Source organism: Panicum hallii, chromosome 5 (genome assembly GCF_002211085.1).
Source record: "Panicum hallii strain FIL2 chromosome 5, PHallii_v3.1, whole genome shotgun sequence".
Lineage (NCBI taxonomy): Eukaryota > Viridiplantae > Streptophyta > Magnoliopsida > Poales > Poaceae > Panicum > Panicum hallii.
In genome coordinates this window covers 2,933,724-2,954,479 of record NC_038046.1, presented here as the reverse complement: position 1 = coordinate 2,954,479, position 20,756 = coordinate 2,933,724, and the positions used below count along the sequence as shown (strand labels likewise).

The 20,756-nt window shown below is 47.7% G+C and overlaps 4 protein-coding genes across 11 annotated transcripts; 2 read left to right on the top strand and 2 right to left on the bottom strand.

The window, feature by feature from the left end:
- The first annotated feature begins 1,156 nt into the window (after positions 1-1,156).
- LOC112894889 (protein NRT1/ PTR FAMILY 2.13-like) lies at positions 1,157-5,207 on the top strand. The gene is made up of 4 exons (XM_025962733.1): positions 1,157-1,378; positions 1,752-1,969; positions 2,553-3,133; positions 4,028-5,207. Exons 1-4 carry the CDS (start codon positions 1,264-1,266, stop codon positions 4,923-4,925), a joined length of 1,812 nt encoding a protein of 603 aa, XP_025818518.1. The 5' UTR covers positions 1,157-1,263; the 3' UTR covers positions 4,926-5,207.
- LOC112894887 (glycine-rich RNA-binding protein 4, mitochondrial-like) lies at positions 1,601-10,260 on the bottom strand. Of its 8 annotated transcripts, none has more exons than XM_025962728.1 (6): positions 9,646-10,241; positions 9,469-9,537; positions 6,082-6,188; positions 5,913-5,996; positions 5,242-5,355; positions 1,601-2,017 (listed from the first exon to the last, which is right to left on the bottom strand). In XM_025962728.1, the coding sequence occupies exons 1-5, from the start codon at positions 9,809-9,811 to the stop codon at positions 5,293-5,295; spliced, it is 489 nt and encodes a 162-aa protein (XP_025818513.1). In that variant the 5' UTR covers positions 9,812-10,241; the 3' UTR covers positions 1,601-2,017; positions 5,242-5,292. The 8 variants fall into 8 exon arrangements, with proteins under 8 accessions (XP_025818513.1, XP_025818514.1, XP_025818512.1 ...); XM_025962727.1 differs by lacking the exon at positions 1,601-2,017 and adding an exon at positions 5,070-5,153 and having other exon boundaries at positions 9,646-10,240; XM_025962729.1 differs by lacking the exon at positions 5,242-5,355 and having other exon boundaries at positions 9,646-10,198.
- On the top strand, positions 10,012-11,496 carry LOC112896006 (pentatricopeptide repeat-containing protein At1g05600). The gene has a single exon (XM_025964040.1). The coding sequence runs from the start codon at positions 10,012-10,014 to the stop codon at positions 11,494-11,496; it is 1,485 nt and encodes a 494-aa protein (XP_025819825.1).
- Positions 11,497-17,986: 6,490 nt separating this feature from the next.
- Positions 17,987-19,656, bottom strand: LOC112895197. Its single transcript, XM_025963117.1, has 4 exons — positions 19,506-19,656; positions 18,793-18,975; positions 18,525-18,686; positions 17,987-18,168 (listed from the first exon to the last, which is right to left on the bottom strand). Exons 1-4 carry the CDS (start codon positions 19,509-19,511, stop codon positions 18,112-18,114), a joined length of 408 nt encoding a protein of 135 aa, XP_025818902.1. The 5' UTR covers positions 19,512-19,656; the 3' UTR covers positions 17,987-18,111.
- Positions 19,657-20,756: the final 1,100 nt, after the last annotated feature.

Genomic DNA, 20,756 nt, shown 5'->3' with positions numbered 1-20,756 from the left:
TATCGCTAAATTAATACCCATGGCTTGCGCAGATAGTCAGGTTGGTGAGCTCTACCGCTGACTTTTACTACCTCCGTTCGTAAATATCAATGAAGCTTAGGACAAACTGATTAGTTCAGAACTAATAATCTATTTCTAAACGCCATTTATTTAAGAACTAGTAACCATCTATTTCTAAACGCCATATATTATATTAAAGAATGGAGATAGTATGCAATTCTATTTGAGAGACAAAAAAAAAATGGATTCATGTCTGCTTAATCATTGAGGAAGCCTTGAGGAATCGGGTCACGTCATGGTTGGTAAAAAAACTAAAAACCAATGAACGCCCCACGGCCGGCGATGGATCGATATGCCATGGAAATGAAGGACGGGACGTACGCCAAGTTGTGCGCGCGAGCAATGATCCTGTCGACCGACATGGGACATGCCATACCTGTATGGCTTTGTTTTTGAAAGACCTCTAGTGGCTTGCCGGCCGGCTTTTGTATTAGGGAGGAGGAGCTTGCATGATGGGACACGGCTTGCTTCAGGGATTATGTATGGCGGCTTGGCTTTTAGCCTTTTACCACCACCTCCGCCAAACAAATGTGACGAGAGAGTGAGAGATCGATCAATCAATGATGATGATTCTCTTTCTCTCCTTCCACCTTCCGGAGTTGGGCCCGAAAGAGTTTGTCCTCACCGAGCCCAATTCTCTTCGCAGGACCAATGTGACCGACCGTCACCTTCACGATCTTCTGGCCCGTCCACCCCGATTTTGCACAAAAGCTCGTGCTCGCTGAGTCCAATCCTGTCTACAGGCCCAACTGCTGGTTACGACGTGACCGTCCGTCCATCCGCTCACTGTCACTGGACGGTCAGTCACCTTCACGATTCGGCTCCACTTGTGTGTACGCACGCGCCGCCCGGCGGGCACCTTCGCAGGTTCCTCCGACACCACGCTCCAGACGTACACACTGCCGACACAAAAGTGTCAACACAAAACGACGCCGATCATTTCATACGGAGTTATGGGCGGGCGCAACAAGCGTCCGGTGCGTTCTCATGGGCGTGCTGCTGCCGCCGCAATCCATCTCCAAGATGGCAAGACCAAAATCACTTCGGCTAGACCACGTGCAAGGCCAGCCGCCCGTCGCCTCGCAGCCAGAAGGCTATCCCTCGGTGCGAGGCTTTATAGGGAGACGGTGCCGGCGACCTGGGACTTGGGAACAGCGCTGGCATTTGCTCCGTCCAGCCGCTGGTGTGTAGCTAGGCTCAGACATGGCTGCCGGAGAGGAGGGAGGGCAGGCGAGGCAGATCGACCGTGCGAGCGAGCCGGCGGTGGCCGCGAGGAGGAGGAAGCCGCAAGGGTGGAAGTGCATGCCCTTCATCATAGGTTCGGTTCAGTACCCGCATCAGTTATGCTCTCTTTCTTTATGGGGGCGTGCATGGAGTGAGCGCTTGATACGTCGGATAACCCTCTTCTACACTGTGGGAAAAACTCATCTTTTGTTCTGTACCCACAACATGCTGGATAAGGATAATACTGGGATTCCGACCAGAATTATCCACTTGATGAATTCTGTATACTGTAGCCTGTAGGGTAGCTTTGTTTCACTTGAATATGAAGCAGCATGGCGGGTTACTCTCTTATTATCGGCGCAAAATTTGAGCTTTACTGCTTTACACCAGTGACGGTTGCCATCGTCTTTACACGAATCAATTTTCGAAAAAGTGTATACTGAATGGCTCTCTCTTTCGATGTGCAGCAAACGAGACGTTCGAAAAGGCGGCCTCATTCGGAGTGGCAGCAAACCTGACAACGTACCTTGTGAAGCGCTTCAGCATCGGGCAACTTCAGGCGACCAACATAACCAACATCTTCTTCGCCACGCTGAACCTCACACCACTGCTAGGCGCCTTCATCTCCGATTCCTACCTGGGAAGGTTCAAAACACTAGCCTATGGGTGCTTCGCGACCCTCCTGGTATGTCATATCAGTCCATGAAGCTTCTGCTCATTTCAACCTGCTCGACTGCTCGTCAGCACAAAAATGAAATGAAAAAAAAAATCAGTTGTCAGTATTAGTAAAAGGCTCCATAAAATGAACCTCAAGATGAAATGATGAACGCGAGTGCAAGGATTCAAGCCAAACGATTAAACTCAGTTGGTTCTAGTAGTTCGCAGAACTTGATATCTCAGTTGATGATATTTTACTGGTCTAAGCTGTTCTAAGGAGTTTCAGTCCATAGATCCCAGCAAAATCATGCTACGGCCACCGTATACACACATGCATGCTATCATGCTGCATCCTACAGTGCTTCATGTAGATTAAGTGCATATAAGCACATCCTACATGATTCAAACCTTTTAGATCAAGATGCATAATGTAGTTGGATTGCATATTCACGCTCACTTGGTAGGCAACCTTACACAAGTTTTTTTTTCCAAAAAAAAAATGCAAGACTACAACCATACTTGATTTTCTAATACATGCTTGCAAATATCAAAAGTTGATGGAGTTGTGCATTGCTTCTTTCTAATTTGTGTGTTTTTGTCCAACGAAACAGGGGATACTGGGGGTGACTTTGACTGCATCACTTCCTGCCCTCAAACCGGCGATATGCAATCAAACATCCCAATTAGGTGGACACTGCAATAGTCCATCAACACTGCAGCTGGGAGTGCTATACCTTTCCCTAGGGCTGCTAACTATTGGTGGTGGAGCAATACGGCCCTGCAGCTTACCTTTCGGAGTAGACCAATTTGATCAGACTGATGAAAAGAGTCGAAAGGGCCTAAATAGCTACTATAATTGGTACTATGCCACAAGTACCGCTGCTCTGGTGTTCTCTATGACTGTTCTCATCTACATCCAGACAAACATCAGCTGGGCAATAGGATTTGGCATACCCACATTCTTCATGTTTTTCGCAATTATCATCTTCTTCGCCGGTGCCAGATTTTATGTCCATGTACCACCAGAGGGAAGCATCTTCACTGGAATTGCGCAAGTTTTTGTGGCATCATTTAAAAAGAGAGGACTCAATCTTCCATGTTCTTGTGACATAAGCGAACAAGAGTTGATGCTCTACAACCCTCCCACAAGGGGCATCCGCATTTTCAGACTGCCACTTACTTCACAATTCAGGTGAAATATATATATCACCCCTACATATGAGTACGGTATGCAAAGATCAAAAGCTTTCACTAGATCTAGCACACATATTAGTACAGGAAAATCCTCTAAAGAACTAGACAGAATGACTCTATCACACATGTCTGAAAATATGCATATTGAAATATTTCCAAAAGCAACCTGATTCTCCCAAGAAAAAAACAATTTTCAAAGATCAACCCGGCCAAGAGCCACTACTAATATTTCCTCGCTATTCTGACAAGCTGGAATAATTGAAAAGCAGGATGTTTCAGTCATACTCCCTCCATTTGAAATTACAAAGCGTATTTTGTTTCATTAGGATAAGACTTTGACCAACAGTTACTCCATCAATACATAATTCTCGTGACATAATTTCAATATTATTAGGTTTGTATTAATAAATATTTATGTAGGGTTATGATTTTCTATCACATGGTGATACTTTAATGGCAATTGTCAGTCGAAGCTTTGTCCTAACTCCTAAGAAATGAAATACATATTATAATTTCAAAAGGACGGAGTAAGTATTATGTATATCCTAATTGCAAGTGAATCTGCTGATTAACAAACTGACATGAAACCATTCGTCAGTTGAAGATACTAAAAAAACGACCAGCCTAGGAGGCACAGGATGGCCATATAAATATAACAAATAGGCATCAAATTCAAGTTGAAGAGGGATAGAACCAACTGAGCTAGGCCAATTGATGAAATCCATGTAATGGCAAATAACATACAGGCCACATAGAGACTACTTTAGACCATGCTCTATGCAAGCAAGCATGTAGTGTAAGTAGAATGTGATACACACCTGAATGAAGTGAAAAACAATGTTGGCAACATGCTAGGATTGTCTGATGTGTCCAAATTTCTATTCATTCTCAGGTTTCTGAACAAAGGTGCAATTATGCGGGATGGTGATATAAACGATGACGGTTCTGCAAGAAACTCATGGGAACTCTGCAGTATCCAGCAAATAGAGGAAGCCAAATGTTTGATAAGAATTGTGCCTATTTCTTTTTCTGGCATCCTATGTTTCGTTGCATTGGCTCAACAATTCACCTTTATAATATTGCAAGCGTTTACCATGGACTGTCACCTAGGGCCACACTTTGAAATTCCTGCAGGCTCTGTTACATCCATCTCACTTATTGCCCTAATTGTGTTCATCCCCATTTACGACCAACTTATGGTACCGCTTGTAAGAAAATTGACTGGGCTGGAAGGTGGAATTACACTCCTACAGAGACAGGGTGTAGGATTGGTGATTTCTCCAATTTCTATGGTGGTAGCAGGACTTGTTGAGCATAAAAGGAGGGATTCAGCTTTGTCTAATGGAGGCATATCATCTATGACAGTTTTGTGGCTTGCACCCCAACTGGTTTTAATGGGTATTGCTGAGGCCTTCAACGCAGTTGGACAAATAGAATTCTACAATAAGCAGTTTCCAGAGCATATGCAAACCCTAGCAGGATCCTTATTGTTCTGTACTATAGCTGGAGCAAACTACGTTAGTACTGCGCTGGTAAAAATCACAACAAAGGTTACTGCCAGAAATGGTAACACAAGCTGGTTAACAGAAAATATCAACAATGGCAAACTTGATTATTACTATTATTTTATTGCCATCCTGGGAGTACTGAATCTTTTCTACTTCCTTGTATGCTCTCACTATTATCAATATAAGGTCATGTCATTCCATGCTGAAGAGTCCATCAAAACACATGCCAAGGAAGCAGCAGCTACAGAGATCGAGATCGTCACAAGTGCACCAAGCAAATGAATATTTCAAGGGCGATTTATAATATGCAGACTTAGTGACAATTAAGATTCAGTTTGTAAGATGCCTTATAGTAACATATTATCTTATGAACGTTAGAGAAGAAGTGAATTACAGTTCAGCCAGCCATGGTGACTCTGTTATCCAGACAACAGTAAATAAGGTCTATTATTTTGGAACTCCATTAAGTTTTAACAAAGTCTGTCATACTTCAGTAGAAGCTAAGGATGCCTGTAATATGTGTAACATGTAAGCACAGGCAGAGTACACCAATTTCTTCACAGATATTACTGCATTTTGTATGTAGAAGTCTAATTACCTGTATATTGCGTTGGGACCAAGGTTCAAACAACTAATCATAACTAGCCAGTTACAGGAAGTAATTGGAAAAGGCAGTAAGCTCCATTAACATGTAACCCAATAGTTTTAACATCTGAAAATTTAAAATTGCCAAATTAATTACATCAGGTTCCAAATTAAAAGGCAGTATGGGCAATCTATCACATAGATAAATGCGTAATCTAAGTAGACCTCTCTTAAAAAGGAAAAAAGGGAGAAGAAACTTGGGAAGGGCATGAGACAGCAAGCAGCTCGTTTGACTAGTCAACAGCAGTTTAGCCGTCACATGATTTTTTTAAATACGAAACTAGCTTGTCTCAGTACAGTATTTCCAACCAGTTGCTGACGCTCTTAGCATTCATCTCTCTCAAGCTAGCTTCTAACACAGCTGCTGGGCCATGGCCAATACAAGCAGATCAGCTTAAATAACTTATGAACTGAGGGTTAATAAAGAACAAGAGGCAGCAGCCAATATGACTAAAAGTTCAATTTGTTACAGTTTACAAAGATTTTATTTGACTTGTAAAAAGATTTTAGATATGCAAATGCCAGAAAGTCATTAAAAACAATGTTTCTATAGACCAAGTTGTTAGCAGGCACGTTTCTGCTTCCAGGAAGGGAGTAAACTTGTAAGCTATTAAATTTCCTCACCGTAGAAAGTCGAGGAACAATCACTGGTGCGCCACGGACTTTTTCAAGAGCAAAACTTATTCGCAATGGCCGCCCTAGCATTACCTGTAGAATTAACATAGGTCAATTAATTTGCTGAATCCTTCCTAACCGCAATGGCTAACATGTGTTCAGAACTATACAGCTATACCTTTCCATCCATAGCATCCCTCGCATACTTAGCTTCATGGTCATTTGAGAAGTGAACAAATCCAAAGCCTCTTGACCTTCCAGAATTTTTGTCATACATTATTCTAACTGCAAAAGCAAAAGCAAAAAAAAAAAAACTCATATAACTTGTGGGACACGTAGGGCAAAGGTATAAAAAATCCATCTCTTATCACACTAGCTTAATGCCAGGTAAACACATAAACAACTCTACCCACTGGTTTTCTTTCAAGTATATGAACACTGATCTGGTAACTCATGTGGATGAACAAAACTACATGCAGGCATGAAATAGAGGATCATCAACTGCTCATTTTTATACAAAGTGTTGATAGCTATCTGTGGAGTAATACATACATAGTTCTTCTGAGTGTAGCTATTTAGTGTCAACATTGTTAACTATAGGTTTTGTTGACAGTAGGCTAATGGAACAGCAACATACATACATGATACATTAGTGTTAATGTTATCGACTTTAAAACAAAAAGGTGTAACCACATGATTAATTTCATGAACTTTCTCGCAAAAAGAAAAATCATGAGCACACACCCAAGTTAAACCTTATAAGTGGCTGATAAATAGGGACTGGCAAATAATATGCAAGATGTGGCAGAAATACTTGCACATTTGCAATCAAACTGTCTACGGATGCATATGAGCCACAAATTTCATAAAATACTTAAGTAAAATTAACATTATCACTTTTCAATTGCCTAGGCACTACTTGTAGGCCACAACTCACAAGCTACATTGTACGGATGAGCTGCACCCTAATATATTGTTCAAAATCAAGTACTCTCAGAAGCTCGGACAGATAGTATCTCAGACCTTTTACCAACTCTTTGCAATGAAACATGAACCATAGGCTTTAATCATGTTCTCATTTCAGTAAATGTTCGTATTCAAAGATTGGTTAGCATAGTGAGGAGGATATCGATACAGATCAGACCTCAGTGGTTAGTAAGGAAAAACAAAACCACAGATGTAATGGAAATGATGGTTAGTCAACAAGTTTTCTTTTGGGTCAGAATACCATCAGATAAACTCCATATTCCTCCATATTCACATGACATAAGGCTCCTGCCTCCTGATTCAACCATGCTAGAATTGAGATGAAAATTGTATAACCTGTACCAATCCAAGGAACAATGCAAGTCTTCATTGTATCAACCATGCTATAGCCTCATTCTTGACATGTCTCTTTTAATCACGTGGGACTTGGCTGTCTGCAAAGTGTAACTCCATTGCTCATGCCTAAAAGGCTAAACACATCCCCACTAGGCACTAGCTTCAGACAGACAAAGAGTGGATGGTAATTGTCTCATATATCTTTTCCCTTCCATCGAGATAAGTATAGTAGTGCTATCTTGTGCTGGATGGCATGACCTCAATGGAACTCAGCCCTAGAGTCTTCCTTTTTGTTTGTTTTGAATAACAGGACCTGATAGATTCGGCAACAATATACTTCCCAGCTGATGCATAAGCATTAGACAGTAACACCACATGGCCATAATCAAATGACTCCATGTTCAGCACCTTGTTAGCAGCAACTTCAGTTAAATCTGTGTCACTGTGCAGGTGACCTCCTCCCATCAAAGCCTTCCAAGAATTTGCTCCCTCTTTGTTGGTCAAGCTAGCCACTTCTGCTGCTTCATCCAAGCGACCGGCTCTTGCCAACATATCTACTAGGCATCCAATGTGCTCCTGACATGGATTTATGCGCTTCTCATTGATCATTCCCCTGAATATGATCAACCCATCATCAATTAGTCCAGAATGGCTACATGCCAGCATTGCGTTCAAGTATGTCACACTGTCTCGCTCTTCACTAGATTCCTCCATGTCGTTGAAAAGTGCTACTGCTTGCTCTCCTTGGCCATTTATGCCATAGGATAATATCATAGTATTCCATGAAACAACATCTCGAGAAATCATGTCATCAAATACTTTATGGGCTAAACTGACATATCCACACTTACCATAAACTGCCATGAGAGTATTAGGGACGGGTCTATGCAGATATAAACCTGACTTGTAGCTATACCCATGAAGTTGAACACATAGCTCAAGCTTAGCAATCTCGTAGCACCCAATCAATAAGCTGACTAACGTCACAGAATCAATCACAAAAATATCTTCACGCCTCATCTTACTAAAGAGATGCATCCCCTCTAGTGCTTTTCCACTTCCTACATACCCTGACACCATGGCAGTCCATGAAACTAAGCTTTTCTCCCTTGTTCCATCGAACAACACTCTAGCGGAACTTAAATCCTTGCATTTGGAATACATTGTGATTAAAGAATTAACTGCAGGAAGCTCTCTAATAAAACCATGGATGACCATTTGATTATGAACCAATTTTCCTCTCCTTGCATCACCTAGAAGCGCACAAGCTTGCACCAAACTGACCATTGCTACCCTATCAGGAACTATGCCATTTGACCTCATCTGTACAAAGAGACTTATAACATCACCAGCATGTGCCTGCTCAAGAAGGAAACCCATCATCATTGTCCAAGTAACAAGATCATGAACAATGATTTTCCTAAAAATCTCTCTTCCAATCTCAATGTCGCCAAAATTCAAGTACATGCCAAGTATTGAGTTTGTCACCGAAACATCCATATCAAGGCCCATCTTAACTGCATAAGCATGTGCACTCTTGCACATTCCAAGGTCACCACAACCAGCATAAGCTTGAGCCACATTAATCATGGTCACAACATTATTAGGAACTAGCCCAAAACAACAACACATCCTTTTAAACACCAACAATGCTTCCTCGAACAAGCCATTGTGCATTAACCCAGTGATCATAGCATTCCAGGAAACCACACTGGGATCCCTCAAATCACTGAAAAACGCCCATGCGTTCATGGGGCATCCACATTTCGCATATGCATTGACCAGTGCAGTTGCAACAAAAGGATTGGATTCCAGCCGACTCTTCACAGTCCACCCATGGATGCACTTGGCAAGCACAGCGTCACCCAGCCCAAGTGCCGCAAGCAACAGACCGACCAAGGTGAATGAGTTTGGGCACACCCCCTCCCTCATCATGCTGACAAACAGCCCAACTGACTGGTGGAACGACCCACTCCTTGCATGCCGGTAGATCGCGGCCGAGCAGGCGACCACGTCCCTAACAAGCATTTCATCGAACAGCTCGCGGGGCTGGGAGCGATGGAGTGGCTCACCACCTCCACGGCATCTCTTCGAACACCTAGCACGCGCACCATCTGAACTCGAACCGAACCCAAAAACCCCAACGCGGAGAGGTTATATTATTAACCACACCCAAATTGAGCACTCCTAAGTTCCTAACTACAGTAACATTGAGGTTCAAGTTTGCGATTCTGTTTCGTACCTTCAGTGACGGTGCCGAAGGAGGAGAAGGCGTCCGTGAGGGAGCGCTCGTCCACGGACCAAGACAAACCTGTGCGCGCAAGCGGGAAACCGAGACGTAATAAGTTGTGAGATATGATGCAACCGGGGATCGGATCGGATGGGAGACAAACCCGGATGCGGGAGAGCAGAGTGGTACCGGCGACGAAGAGCCTGGAGTTGGAGGGCGGCGGCGGCGCACCGGGGGGCGACTCATCTGCTGCTGGTGGTGGTGGGGCGGCGGCGGAGAGAAAGCGTGGCAGGTGGTGGCCGTCGTGGAGGAGAGGGGCGAGGCGAAGGCGGGAGAGCAGCGCCCGAGGCATCATGCCCGGTGCCGGCGAGCAGCGGCGGTGGTCGCGACTCGCGAGAGCCAGTGGGGATTGAAGAATGGGCCTGCCCAGTTATTGTGGGCTTCAAGACTCAAGAGCAATATGGCCTGCTCGCTGCACAAGTCAGTCGAACCGGACCGGTCCATCTCCTGATCGCCTCAACGACGCGCCACACACAGGCTACAGCAGCAACGGCAATGGGCGCCACGCCGGTGCGGTGGCCGCGGGTGCTGACCCCGGCACAGCTCGCCGGGGCCATACGCCGGCAGAAGAACCCCCTCGAAGCCGTCCACCTGTACTCGGACGCGCCTCGCCGCTACCCGCCCTCCTACCGCCACAACGACGACGTCCGCTCCTCCCTCCTCACCGCGGCCGCCGGTTCCCCTGCACTCCCGTCCCTTCTCCGCCGGGTCCTCCCATCCTCCCCCTCCGCCGACTCCCTCCTCGCCGCTTCGATCCCCAATCTCTCCCCAGCGGCCGCCGTCTCCATCTTCCGCTCTTCGCTCCCTTTCTCCCCGTCCCCGTCTTGGTCCCTCTCCTTCTCCGCCCTTCTCTGCCGCCTCGTCTCCGAGAATCTCCTCCCCGAGGCCGCCCGCCTCTTCGCTGACTTCGCCGGGCGCCCGGAAGTCTCGGTAGTATCCGGAGACCTTACTCTTCTCATATCTGGCCTCTGCCGCGTGCGACGTCCTGACCTCGCGCTGCAGGTGCTTGACGAAATGCCGAACCTATGCCTTACACCGGATAGGGACGCGTACCGCGCGATCGTGCCTGCTCTCTGTGACGCTGGCATGCTCGACGAGGCCACGCATGTCCTCTATTCCATGCTGTGGCGCGTATCGCAGAAGGGCTGCGACGCAGATATTGTGGTGTACCGGGCATTGCTGGTTGCGCTCTGTGCGGCTGGCCGAGGTGAACAGGCTGAGACTGTTCTGGATAAGGTGCTCAGGAAGGGCCTGAGGTCACCAGGTAGTCGTCGGTCTCTTCGTGTGCCAATGCTTGCTGTGCTTAACCTCGACGATGCCCAGGAAGCCATTGACCAAGCATTGGCTGTGCGAGGTGGCCATACTGTAGTGAGCTTTGAGTCCATGATTCTTGACCTCTATAACGAGGGTCGAATTGGTCAGGTGGAAAATTTGTTTGAGGACATGGCCAAGAAGGGTTTCAAGCCAACAATGTGCATGTATGAGGCGAAGATCACTGCTTTATGCAGGGAAGGGAATGTCGATGACGCTGTGAAGGTAGTGGAGGAGGAGTTGCCCAAGAATGACCTTGTTCCAACAGTGACAACTTATAACTTGCTAATGAAGGGTCTTTGTGACTCAATGCAATCAATAAGGGCACTAGAATTACTCAAGAAGATGGATAGGCAGCTCGGTTGTGTTGCTCAAAAGGACACGTTCTCTATCTTGGTGCATGGGTTGTGCTCAGAAAGCAAGTTCATTGAGGCATCAAAGTTAATGGAGAGGATGGTGAAGGGACATCATCGTCCTGACAGAAGTGCATTCAACAGTGTTATTGAAGGTTTATGTTCTGCTGGCAGAACATATGATGCATTGCTATGGCTAGAGGAGATGATTGAACATGGAGAAACACCAGACATCCGTGTTTGGTCTTCCTTAGTCTCAGCGGTATGTATGTCCCAGTTTGAAGCTTTAGGAGCTGGACTGCTGGAGAAAGCTTAGGTTGGAAGAAGTGGCGTTGGGATTCAGCCTAGGAAACTCTTGAAACCACAACTGCACCGAAATGTGTAAGGTACTCTCTTATTTATGCAGTAGTTGTTGTGATAAGTACACAATCATTAACCAATCTTTTGCATTGCCTGAAGGCTTTCATATGTTTTTCTGTTTCTTGTTTGGACTCTTGAAACCACAACTGCACCAAAATGTGTAAGGTACTCTCTTATTTATGCAGTAGTTGTTGTGATAAGTACACGATCATTAACCAATCTTTTGCATTGCCTGAAGGCTTTCATATGTTTTTCTGTTTCTTGTTTGGTGGCAATTTTTCGTTTTGAGCTTCATGCTTGATGAAGAAAATATTTGTGTGTAAGGGTCCTCTAAATCATACACTCCTATTGAGCATCGCTGCCTCCTCATCCTCTGGGCATGGGCATAGATTTTCTGGGGAAAGAAGTAGCATACTTCCATTAACTCCTATTACTTCCATTTTCCTTGGTTTCCAAAAGTTAATTGCCACTACTTGTCTGTGACCCTCTAAATGAGGAGGGGGATTATAATATCTGGTTTTAATTTAACGTTGGTCAAAATTAAAACATGCAATATTTACTGCTACATTAATTCTACATCACCGTTGGGCAGAAATAGAACTAATGCATGGAAAAACTCATGAATAAAATTACAATATTGCTATCATCAACTTTGGTCAGAAAAATAACAATATCATAATTAACTTGAAAAACTTACTACTCTTCCAATTAAATTGTCCCGTTGGTTCTAATTTAATTAGAAGATAAACATAAATATAGCAGCGGAAACATGAATAAAACTACTTTCCCAGAAGCATTTAGCGTACTTATCTACTCTCTAAACAATATCACGTTGGTGAAAATAAATTAGAGATTGAAACTAATCAAAACATCAAGAAACGGCCTCTAAAAATAATAAAACCAAAGTCCTTTTGCTACTGTGCATATGGCCCGGCTAAGAAAATGGCCCACGGCCCATCTACACGCGTGCCACCCCGCGCACCAGGCCACAACCTGGACCTGGGCCGGGAAAGTGGCGCCCCGCCTGAGCTAAAACCTAGCCCATAGGACGGCGCCTGCTCCTGGCCGTCGATCTGAATCTGACGGCCGGCCGCCGCTTGCGCCGGATCAAAACCGGCGACGGCCAGCTCCCCCAGAACCCTAGCTCCTCGTTCTTTTCTCCCCTTTCTCTCAGCTTCCTACCGATCGGCGGCCGCCTGAGGCAGACTGGAGGAGATGGCAGCGCCGCCGCTGGGCCCCTCGCCGGCGCGCGCGCTCGCCCGTGCGTGAGCGTGCCGCCGTCGAGCGGCCTTGCGGCGGTGCTCTGGGCCCGTGTGCGCGGTGCAGCGAGTTCCCCGAGCCGGCGGCTCGGGAGCCTTCTTCCCACGCAACGGCTGTTGTGCGCCAGCAAGCCGGCGGCTCTGGTGTCCTTCCCGCACTACGGTGGCCCGCGGTGGTGGGCGCAGGTAGGTCCTGTGGCCCTAGGGTTAGCCCTAGGGTTAGGGTTAGGGTTTGTCTTTTGCTTCTTCGATTCGAGATCGAATTTCTTTCTTCTTTCTTCTTCTTTTTCTTCTACCTCGACTAGATCTACACGCTAGTGTAGGCATCTGATACCATTGTTAGAGAAACAAGACCTCTAGGAGCAGATCTAGCGGGTTCTTACATTGACTCATGAATAAATCAAGGGTTCTTGGATTACACCAAGAGAGATAGAGAGAGAGAGAAGAGTGTGTAGCACCTTCGGGCTTGGTGGAGGATGATGCAGTGGTGTCCATGGCGGCGATGTCGAAGTGGCCGACGGTGAAGGCCAAGGTCGATGGCAGCGCAGGGGCGGCGGCTGAGGTCAGGGATGTAGTCGATGACGACGGCAGCGTGGTGTAGAGGTGGTGGCGCTTCCCACCGCTTCAGCGCTCCCGTGGATCGGTTCGGGACTAGGGTTTTCGGTGGGGTGTTGGTGGCGCACGGTGAACCTCGTACTGTGCGCCACCGGCCCCCGCCTCTATTTATAGCGCTGCGCGACGGGGGCCCACCAACCATGCTTGGGTTGGGCGCCCCCGATCAGGGCGCGAGACCGAGTCCAGCTCGGTCGTTGGACCGATCCGGGTGGGGATCAACCTAACAAAGATATCTAGCCCCTCCCCTGGTCAGTACCAAGGGCACAACTTCATTTAGCCAAATGTATGTTATACAAAAATTCACAGGCATAGTTAAGGCAATATATTAGACATGAAAGGGTACTATGTTATTGTTTCATAGGAGTAATAATAGTTAAGGTTTTATTGGCTATTTTATATTTCTTTCTACAAGCATGCTAAAAGTATTAATTTAATCAGACAAGATTTATCATTTATGCTCACTAGCTCTCATCCCCATTGCTCGTTGCATTTCCAAGATACGATAACGAGCACTACACATCCCTGTTATCTCAAAACTATTTTCCTTTTCAGCTGATCCAACTGACCAAGAGTAGAACCTACATGCTTGGTAATGACAATTATAATTGGTCTCCCAGTAACATGGCTTCAAGACAAGGGACAACAGTTCGCTATTTGAACATCAACTCACCAAATAAGGATGATATGGATGATGAAATTGCTTATGTAAATGTAAATGATGAACATGAAGCTGGTGAGGTGCTCTGGTACAGCTGAGGTGCTTCGAGCCCAAGTGAATGCAGAAGGCAGAATGAGGAGGAGATAATCTAGTTTTAGCAGGAGCAGCAGCAGACCAGCAGTGGGAACGGAAGTGCGGAAGTGGAGGAGCAGTGAAAGTGATTCGACCAGCTCCGGAGGTGATGATGGTATATGAGTTTCATATGCAGAGCTTGCTTTGTACATCGACCAGTTTTACATTCTTAGCAAAAGCGTTAGCTACAAAAGTGTGAACTGTAGGGCTACAGAGCGTCTGCTCCATCTGTGTGGTCGGTTTTATGTTAGCTAAACCTGGCATGGAAGCATGGCCCTAGAGTTTATGGCAGGTCTGGGGGCTGTACACCTGCGTGGCTGTGTAGTTATACGATATTGCTGTTTGTCAAACTGTAAGTTACTCTTCCGGTAAAATGACACAGAAAAAGATAGAAAGATATTGATGACAAGAACTTGACTATATTCTGATTCAATGTAATAATGCCATTAAAGTGCCTTCTATTATTTGTACAAAATTGCCGGATCTTCTCCGAGCTGAGCTGCTCGGTTACAAACTTCCCGGCCTTTTTTCTTTACAGATAGAACCTAGGTAGCCCGCCAACAACGTATCTCCTCTCTGGGCAATGGCGATATCAGTTGAATCCGGCGGCCCTTCCATCACCCAAAATTGCTGGAGTCCTGAATCATGATGTCGCTTTTGTCCAACATCTGAATGGGACTGCTCAGTTGAATCCTTCCATCACCCAATATTTCTGGACTCCTGAATCCTGATCTCGCACATCTGATTGGAACTTCTCTGAACTAAACTGAAGTGCCCCAGAGCTGCTGTGACTGTGAGCAAAGAGTTCAGATGTCCCAGAGCTGCAACCGAGGATGCCGTCGGCCACATCGCTGAGGTAGTGCAGCGGCTCGTCTCCGTACTGCTGGGTGGCGTCCGGGCACTGGAAGTAATCAGCCAAGCACTGCGTCCCGTACCCGTGGCCACTTGCATCCATGAAGCCGCCGCCGTCCAGGCCAATGGCCGACACGCCGGTGAAGTAGTCGCCGGCGCCCATGCCGGAGTGCTCCGGTGGCATGTACGCAGGGTTGCAGGTGATGTCCAGGGAGGGGTGGTAGTACTCGGCTGGCACGACGGCGTCGCGTGGGGACTCGTGGGCGCCCCACATGGCCTGATCGAACCAGCAGCCGTCGTAGGCAATGGCATTGCTCGGCACCGGCATCTGGGGGCACCCGGCCATGCCTGAGTATGAGCAGTTGCTGTCAGTGTAATGGAAGCCGTAATCAGGGCAGGAGACGACGGTGTTGTGCAGATGGTACGCGTCCCATGGCTGTTGGCCGTGGCCGTTCTCGCCATTGCCTCCCATCTGCTGCAGGTACTGGTTGCCGCCCATGTCCAAGCTCCCGCCGTTGATGTATGGGCCGCCGGATGCAGCAGGCTGCATTGTCATGCTGGCATCGAGCGGATTCTGCTCGACGCCGTGCCACGTGAGCTCGTTGATCCAGGCCTCCATGTCGTCGTCCAAGCCGTCGCCGACGAGCGGGGCCCCTTGCCCTAGCTGGCCACCGTCCGGCATGCCCAGCGCCTTCCGCCTCTGCGCCGTGGCCAGCAGCGCCGCGTCGATGGACCCGAGCAGCTCCTCCGGGTTCATGCCCTTCAATAACGCCGCGCCAGGCGACGCCAGCTTCTTGGGCCCCTCCTGCCGCTCCTTGGCGAGCTTGGCCTTCTCCTTGCGGACCTTGCCCAGCTCGACGTTGAGGTAGTTGAGGTGCGTGTGCTTGGCCCGCTTGTCCGCCGGCAGCCTGCGGTACCTGCCGAGGACCCCCGCGCTACCGAACTCCCACACGTCCGGCGCGCCGCCGCCGGGGCCGGCGCAGACGACCGCGACGTCGACGCCGCAGAGCACCGAGAGCTCACGCGCCTTCTTCTTCAGCCCCTCCTTCCTGCCCTTGAAGGTCCTCGTCCGCGACCCCGCCTTGTCGATGAGGGCCATCTGGATCTTGCGGCGCGGCATGGCGGGCGGCGGCTGTACCCGGCGCGCGGCTAGCTAGGACACGGCGGCGCGGCGCGGCGCGAGTTGCGATCTTGTGGTTGTCCGGCGCGGCGCAGGGCACACGGTATTTATGCATAGAACGCACGGGCGCCGGCGGTGGCCGGTGGACAACGGGACTCGTACTCGGATTCGCGGAGATCCGCGCCCAGCGATGCGGCACGAACGCGTTATTCGATTGCGTTCGAAATTCGAACCCGGAGACTCGGCAATTATGGCGCGCAATCCAGCTGCTACATGGCTATCTCGATCGATAACGTTGCGGAATCGGCTGAGCCGCGCCGTTCTCCGGCCTCTTGCGGCGGCCGTTCCAATTTCCAAACCCCGCCCCGGTGTCTCTTGCCATTCCAACAGCATCCGCTACTCGCCGCCGCCGGCCAAGGCCGGCACGGGATCCCCGATCAGCCGCCCGGGGAAAATTGCAGAGCAGGGGGAGGCCTGGAAGAGAAGGGACTTTGGACGGCATATTGCGGAGCTTTGCTATAGTACTCCGGTTACGTCTTAGTAGGAGGTAAGATCTCGAAAAAAATCACAGCCGTTGAGTTTTAGAGCAGATGGAACATTTAAGTAATAATTAAAAAATCAAGCAAAAAAAAAAAAGAAAACTGCGTCAAGCTTGCATGCGTGACATCACTGATGGCATGCACCACCGGCGGCCGATACTGCCGGACAGCCGCAGCACGCGCGCCTGGGATCACGCAAGGCCTGATTCTCCTGCGTGCACACGGTAGAATCAAACTACCCTGGATATTATTGCGTGATTATTGTAATTGTGTTTATTTGCTTCTTCATCAGTCGTCCATCGCAGATCCTATATGTATACCGGTCAAAGATCATGAGAATTACCACGTTCCACCATCAGTTCCAAACATAGAATCATGTTAGAATCTTAACCATGTACTATGCATGTCAGTAACCATACACACCTCTACATGTCATGCTTAAAAAACAATGATACACCAAATATTCATGTCGGGATCAAGAATAGATGACGTCTTAATGACATATGCACGTTACACCTCTACATGTCATATTTTCAAAAATAAAATGTTGCACACGTCAGGATCCACCAAGTGTGCACGTAGGGCCGGGGGTCTATCAAGATCCTGGGAGGTAATTTATGATACTAATTAACTATCCAGATCTACCTAAAATCCTAAATGAATGGTTCACAGTCATTTGGGAGTACCGTAGCAAAGCCTCGTATTATAGGCGGAGGCTTCTCCGATCGTCTCTAGCTGCTTCTTTATTATATAGATCACGATGTCGTTTCTCTTGGATTCGGACTCCGAAACCTCTGAACTCTCAAGAAAATAGTCGAATCGAGGTGTCAAAGGAGTACTAATGCTCTCACTTACATCTTTAAAAAAACTTGATCACGGGGGGTATTCACTTTGCTGTTCTAATAAAATGTCGTGCTTGGAACCAGGACTTGTATGTTTATTTCTAGTTGAATCGAAGGCTTTTGCTTGTAATGAGCCAAGTTTACAGTTCCTGCCGAAGGACGAAGGTATCAGTTAATCCAGGATGAAATCGTACCGATCTTTAATCCTAGTACTTGTGATAAGGTCGAGGTCCTACATTTTAAAAAGTACTTATAATAAGTTTTGGGAATTGGAAAAGTAACGTGTTCAGGCATTTCAAATTTGAGTTTGAATTTTTTTTTCTATCCCTCTATGCCCTTAATTGCTTTAAGATGTGGAGCCATTTTTTTCAACTACAGTGAAGTACTAAAACTAACTAAAGCAACATCAGGAGAGATCGAATGCAGGTGTTACATTCAAACGAGTGCAAAGCAGTAGTAAGTTTTCATTAATTCCATATTAGCATAGATACTATACAGCTCTCTAAAGAAGCAACCAAATTCCTCATAGACTTATTAAGCTTTTGCCACTACTCTCAGGCGATGCAGCTCAAGCCCAGGCAACCCCCCAGTAAATTCCTCAGCAGCTTCTTCTGCAACACAAACAAAAGATCGTGAGAATAAAATCATCATACATCGACTTTCAGCTAAAATCCTTCTGAAATTTACAACCCAGCTTTAGTAGGAAAGAAAACTAGAAAAGCTCCAAGAATGCTCGCTACAAATGTAGTGCTTAAGCTTTTGAGCAAAGGTCACATCTTTGATAAATGTTGTTGTTCTACTATTATCCTAACAAAAGCTACTTGCAAAGGTTCAGCTTAGGCTAGATAAAGGCTTGTGTCAATCACATGACAAGAACTGGATAAAAGTAAATCCACTTAGCAGCTACACGTGCTACCCGTTAAAGACGCACTAATCAGGCAGCAAACTAGAATTACAGGGCACTTGCCTTCTTCACCTTGCAGAGAAGCTGCGGGGAGATCTTGTACAGGTCCTCGTCCACAGCTCCCTTGGGCTTCCACTTCTGCTGCTCGCTCACATACTGCCTCCTGGCTCCTTTCTTCCTCGCCGGCCCAGCATTGGTTCTCTCTCCCTTCACTCGCACGACACGCTGCAAAATTGATCACAGAATTATCAGTCTCTTTGACAGTTAAAGTGAAGTCAAAATGAGATGTTAAACTGAATGCTGAAAACAGATGTGCTTGTGCTTGCTTGACCTTCTTGTAGCTGTAGGGCTTGGCAGGGAACTGGGGCACCTTGAAGAGGTCCTCGTCGTCTTTGTCAACCGGCGCTGTGAAGAAGAAGGGTCCTGCCTGCAAGTATTGGGTGACGGGCATGTCGTCCCACAGATTCCAGTCGCCGAACGCCGGGATCTGGCGCCACTTGCAGTCGTCCTGCGCCTGCCAAAAATCGCAACAAAAATTACTCCTCCGGTAAGCAACTGAATAGTACAGCACATTTCTGGTTAGAGTAGAGGTTTATGCAGATTAAAATGGACATGAGGAAGCCGAGCTGACTGAAGAATGCTATCCTGTTTTCACAGAGTTTGAAGCGACCTTATTAAAGCATGCATGTCAATGCAGGGCTTCTAACGTACTTGTTTAAAAAGAGAATGTATACCGTTACGAGCATAATATATTTCAGATCTACAGTAGATAACTGTATGAGATGAGCATATTTCCTACTGCCATGACAAGTTTCGCTGTTAGCTAGTACAAGATGTATGTACAGTCTTTCCTAGTTGCAAAAGGATGGAAATCAGCACCTCACAGCAGTGAAGCTAATGTATCTCGAATTCTCGATCAGTATCTGAAGAGTAGAACATGCATGCACAGTTTGAAGAAGTACACAATGCAAGAATGCTTTCGTAGTAATAACCGAGGAAAACGAGAGAAGAACGAGACACAACAGGGATGCATGCTTGGCTCACCTCCATCTCGCAGTTGCTGAAGCAGCCAAGCAGGTGGCCGAGGCGCGAGAAGAGGAAGATGAACAGGAACAGGGGGCAGTCAAAGAAGGCTGTGTTGGAATTGGGCAGCTGCAGAAGAGGCCGGAGGAGCTGGGGGCTCTGCTCTATACATAGCCGCCCAAAGGCTCGGGCCGAGGAGAATGTGGGGGCACACGTACCGGACCTTTTCAGAAAGCCCTCCGGGGGAAAAGCAAGAGCCCAAAGCGGCAGCTAGCGTTCAGCCGCTACTGATGAGCCGAGCCCGGGCAGCGGGGCAGGCAATGAGTACCAGCACTCCGCAGGACGGCAGGAGAGGAGAGCGCAGGAGCGGCAGGGCGCACCACGCCCCCTTGCTTTCCGAGTTCCTAGTGTCCGTAGTGCAGTGATGATGCTCGTCTTTCCTGTGCTCGCTGCCTCTCACTGGGCCAGATTAGTTACCTATTTCTCTCTGTCTGTCTCTGCGTGCAAGTGTGTGTGTTGGTGTCTCTCTCTCACACACACAGAGCAGAGTCACAGAGGGTCACCCCAGTGAGGACTGTAAAGTTGCCGGCTTTTGGCACCAAGTCCTTGCCGCGGCATGATAAACAATGAGTGTGCGTGTCTGTCGCGCGCGTGCTTTCGTCCGTCCATCCAATCCGCCCGCGGAGCGAGGCGGGTGGCGGTCGTCTCCCCGGCAGCTCCTGCCGCGGCGGCCGGGCAGGGGCAGCAGCAGCTCTCAAGTCTCAAGGCCGCCCGGCCGGCCGGCCACGCATGGGAGCGGAAAGCGGCAAAAGCCACCCGCTTTTGCTCGGAACCATGGCGAAACCACAATGATTCGTGCGGTTCGGGCCGGCCCCCCTCCACGCCGCGCTTTACCTTGCCGAGAGAGCTTTCCCTTTCCACCGGCGTCACACATCGATCGGCTACAGCCAGCCGGCTGGTGAAGAACGAGCAAGAAAAGGGTCAGTGCCATCAGTGCCGTGCGTGAAGCCTCTCCTGTGTCCTGTCTAATCGTGTACTTGATGGCTGCTTTCGTTGGAAAATTGACCGTAACTAACCGAACGGGAGAATACGGTAGCCCTTTTTCACGAGTTGGGCGCAGTTCGTCATGTTTACCGTCGTGCGCGTAAAAGTCGCTGGCCGATGGGCCCTTTTGTATGCACGTCGCCTCCTTTTTACAAGTCATTCGGCGTATCAGTCACTCACTACAGATGGTTTGAAGTTTGAACACGTACGTTATGATACAAAAAGCTC

Excerpts from the sequence above, each read along its gene's own strand:
- LOC112894889 (XM_025962733.1), top strand. The coding sequence starts at position 1,264 with ATGGCTGCCGGAGAGGAGGGAGGGCAGGCGAGGCAGATCGACCGTGCG. Across the intron at positions 1,970-2,552 it reads GGTGCTTCGCGACCCTCCTG|GGGATACTGGGGGTGACTTT; the intron begins GTATGTCATATC and ends CCAACGAAACAG. Across the intron at positions 3,134-4,027 it reads CCACTTACTTCACAATTCAG|GTTTCTGAACAAAGGTGCAA; the intron begins GTGAAATATATA and ends ATTCATTCTCAG.
- LOC112894887 (XM_025962724.1), bottom strand. The coding sequence starts at position 9,811 with ATGATGCCTCGGGCGCTGCTCTCCCGCCTTCGCCTCGCCCCTCTCCTC. Across the intron at positions 9,538-9,645 it reads CTCCAGGCTCTTCGTCGCCG|GTTTGTCTTGGTCCGTGGAC; the intron begins GTACCACTCTGC and ends TTGCGCGCACAG. Across the intron at positions 9,341-9,468 it reads CTTCGGCACCGTCACTGAAG|ATGGTGCGCGTGCTAGGTGT; the intron begins GTACGAAACAGA and ends GTTCGAGTTCAG.
- LOC112896006 (XM_025964040.1), top strand. The coding sequence starts at position 10,012 with ATGGGCGCCACGCCGGTGCGGTGGCCGCGGGTGCTGACCCCGGCACAG.
- LOC112895197 (XM_025963117.1), bottom strand. Across the intron at positions 18,687-18,792 it reads AGCCCTACAGCTACAAGAAG|CGTGTCGTGCGAGTGAAGGG; the intron begins GTCAAGCAAGCA and ends TCAATTTTGCAG. Across the intron at positions 18,169-18,524 it reads TTCTCTGCAAGGTGAAGAAG|AAGAAGCTGCTGAGGAATTT; the intron begins GCAAGTGCCCTG and ends TTTGTGTTGCAG.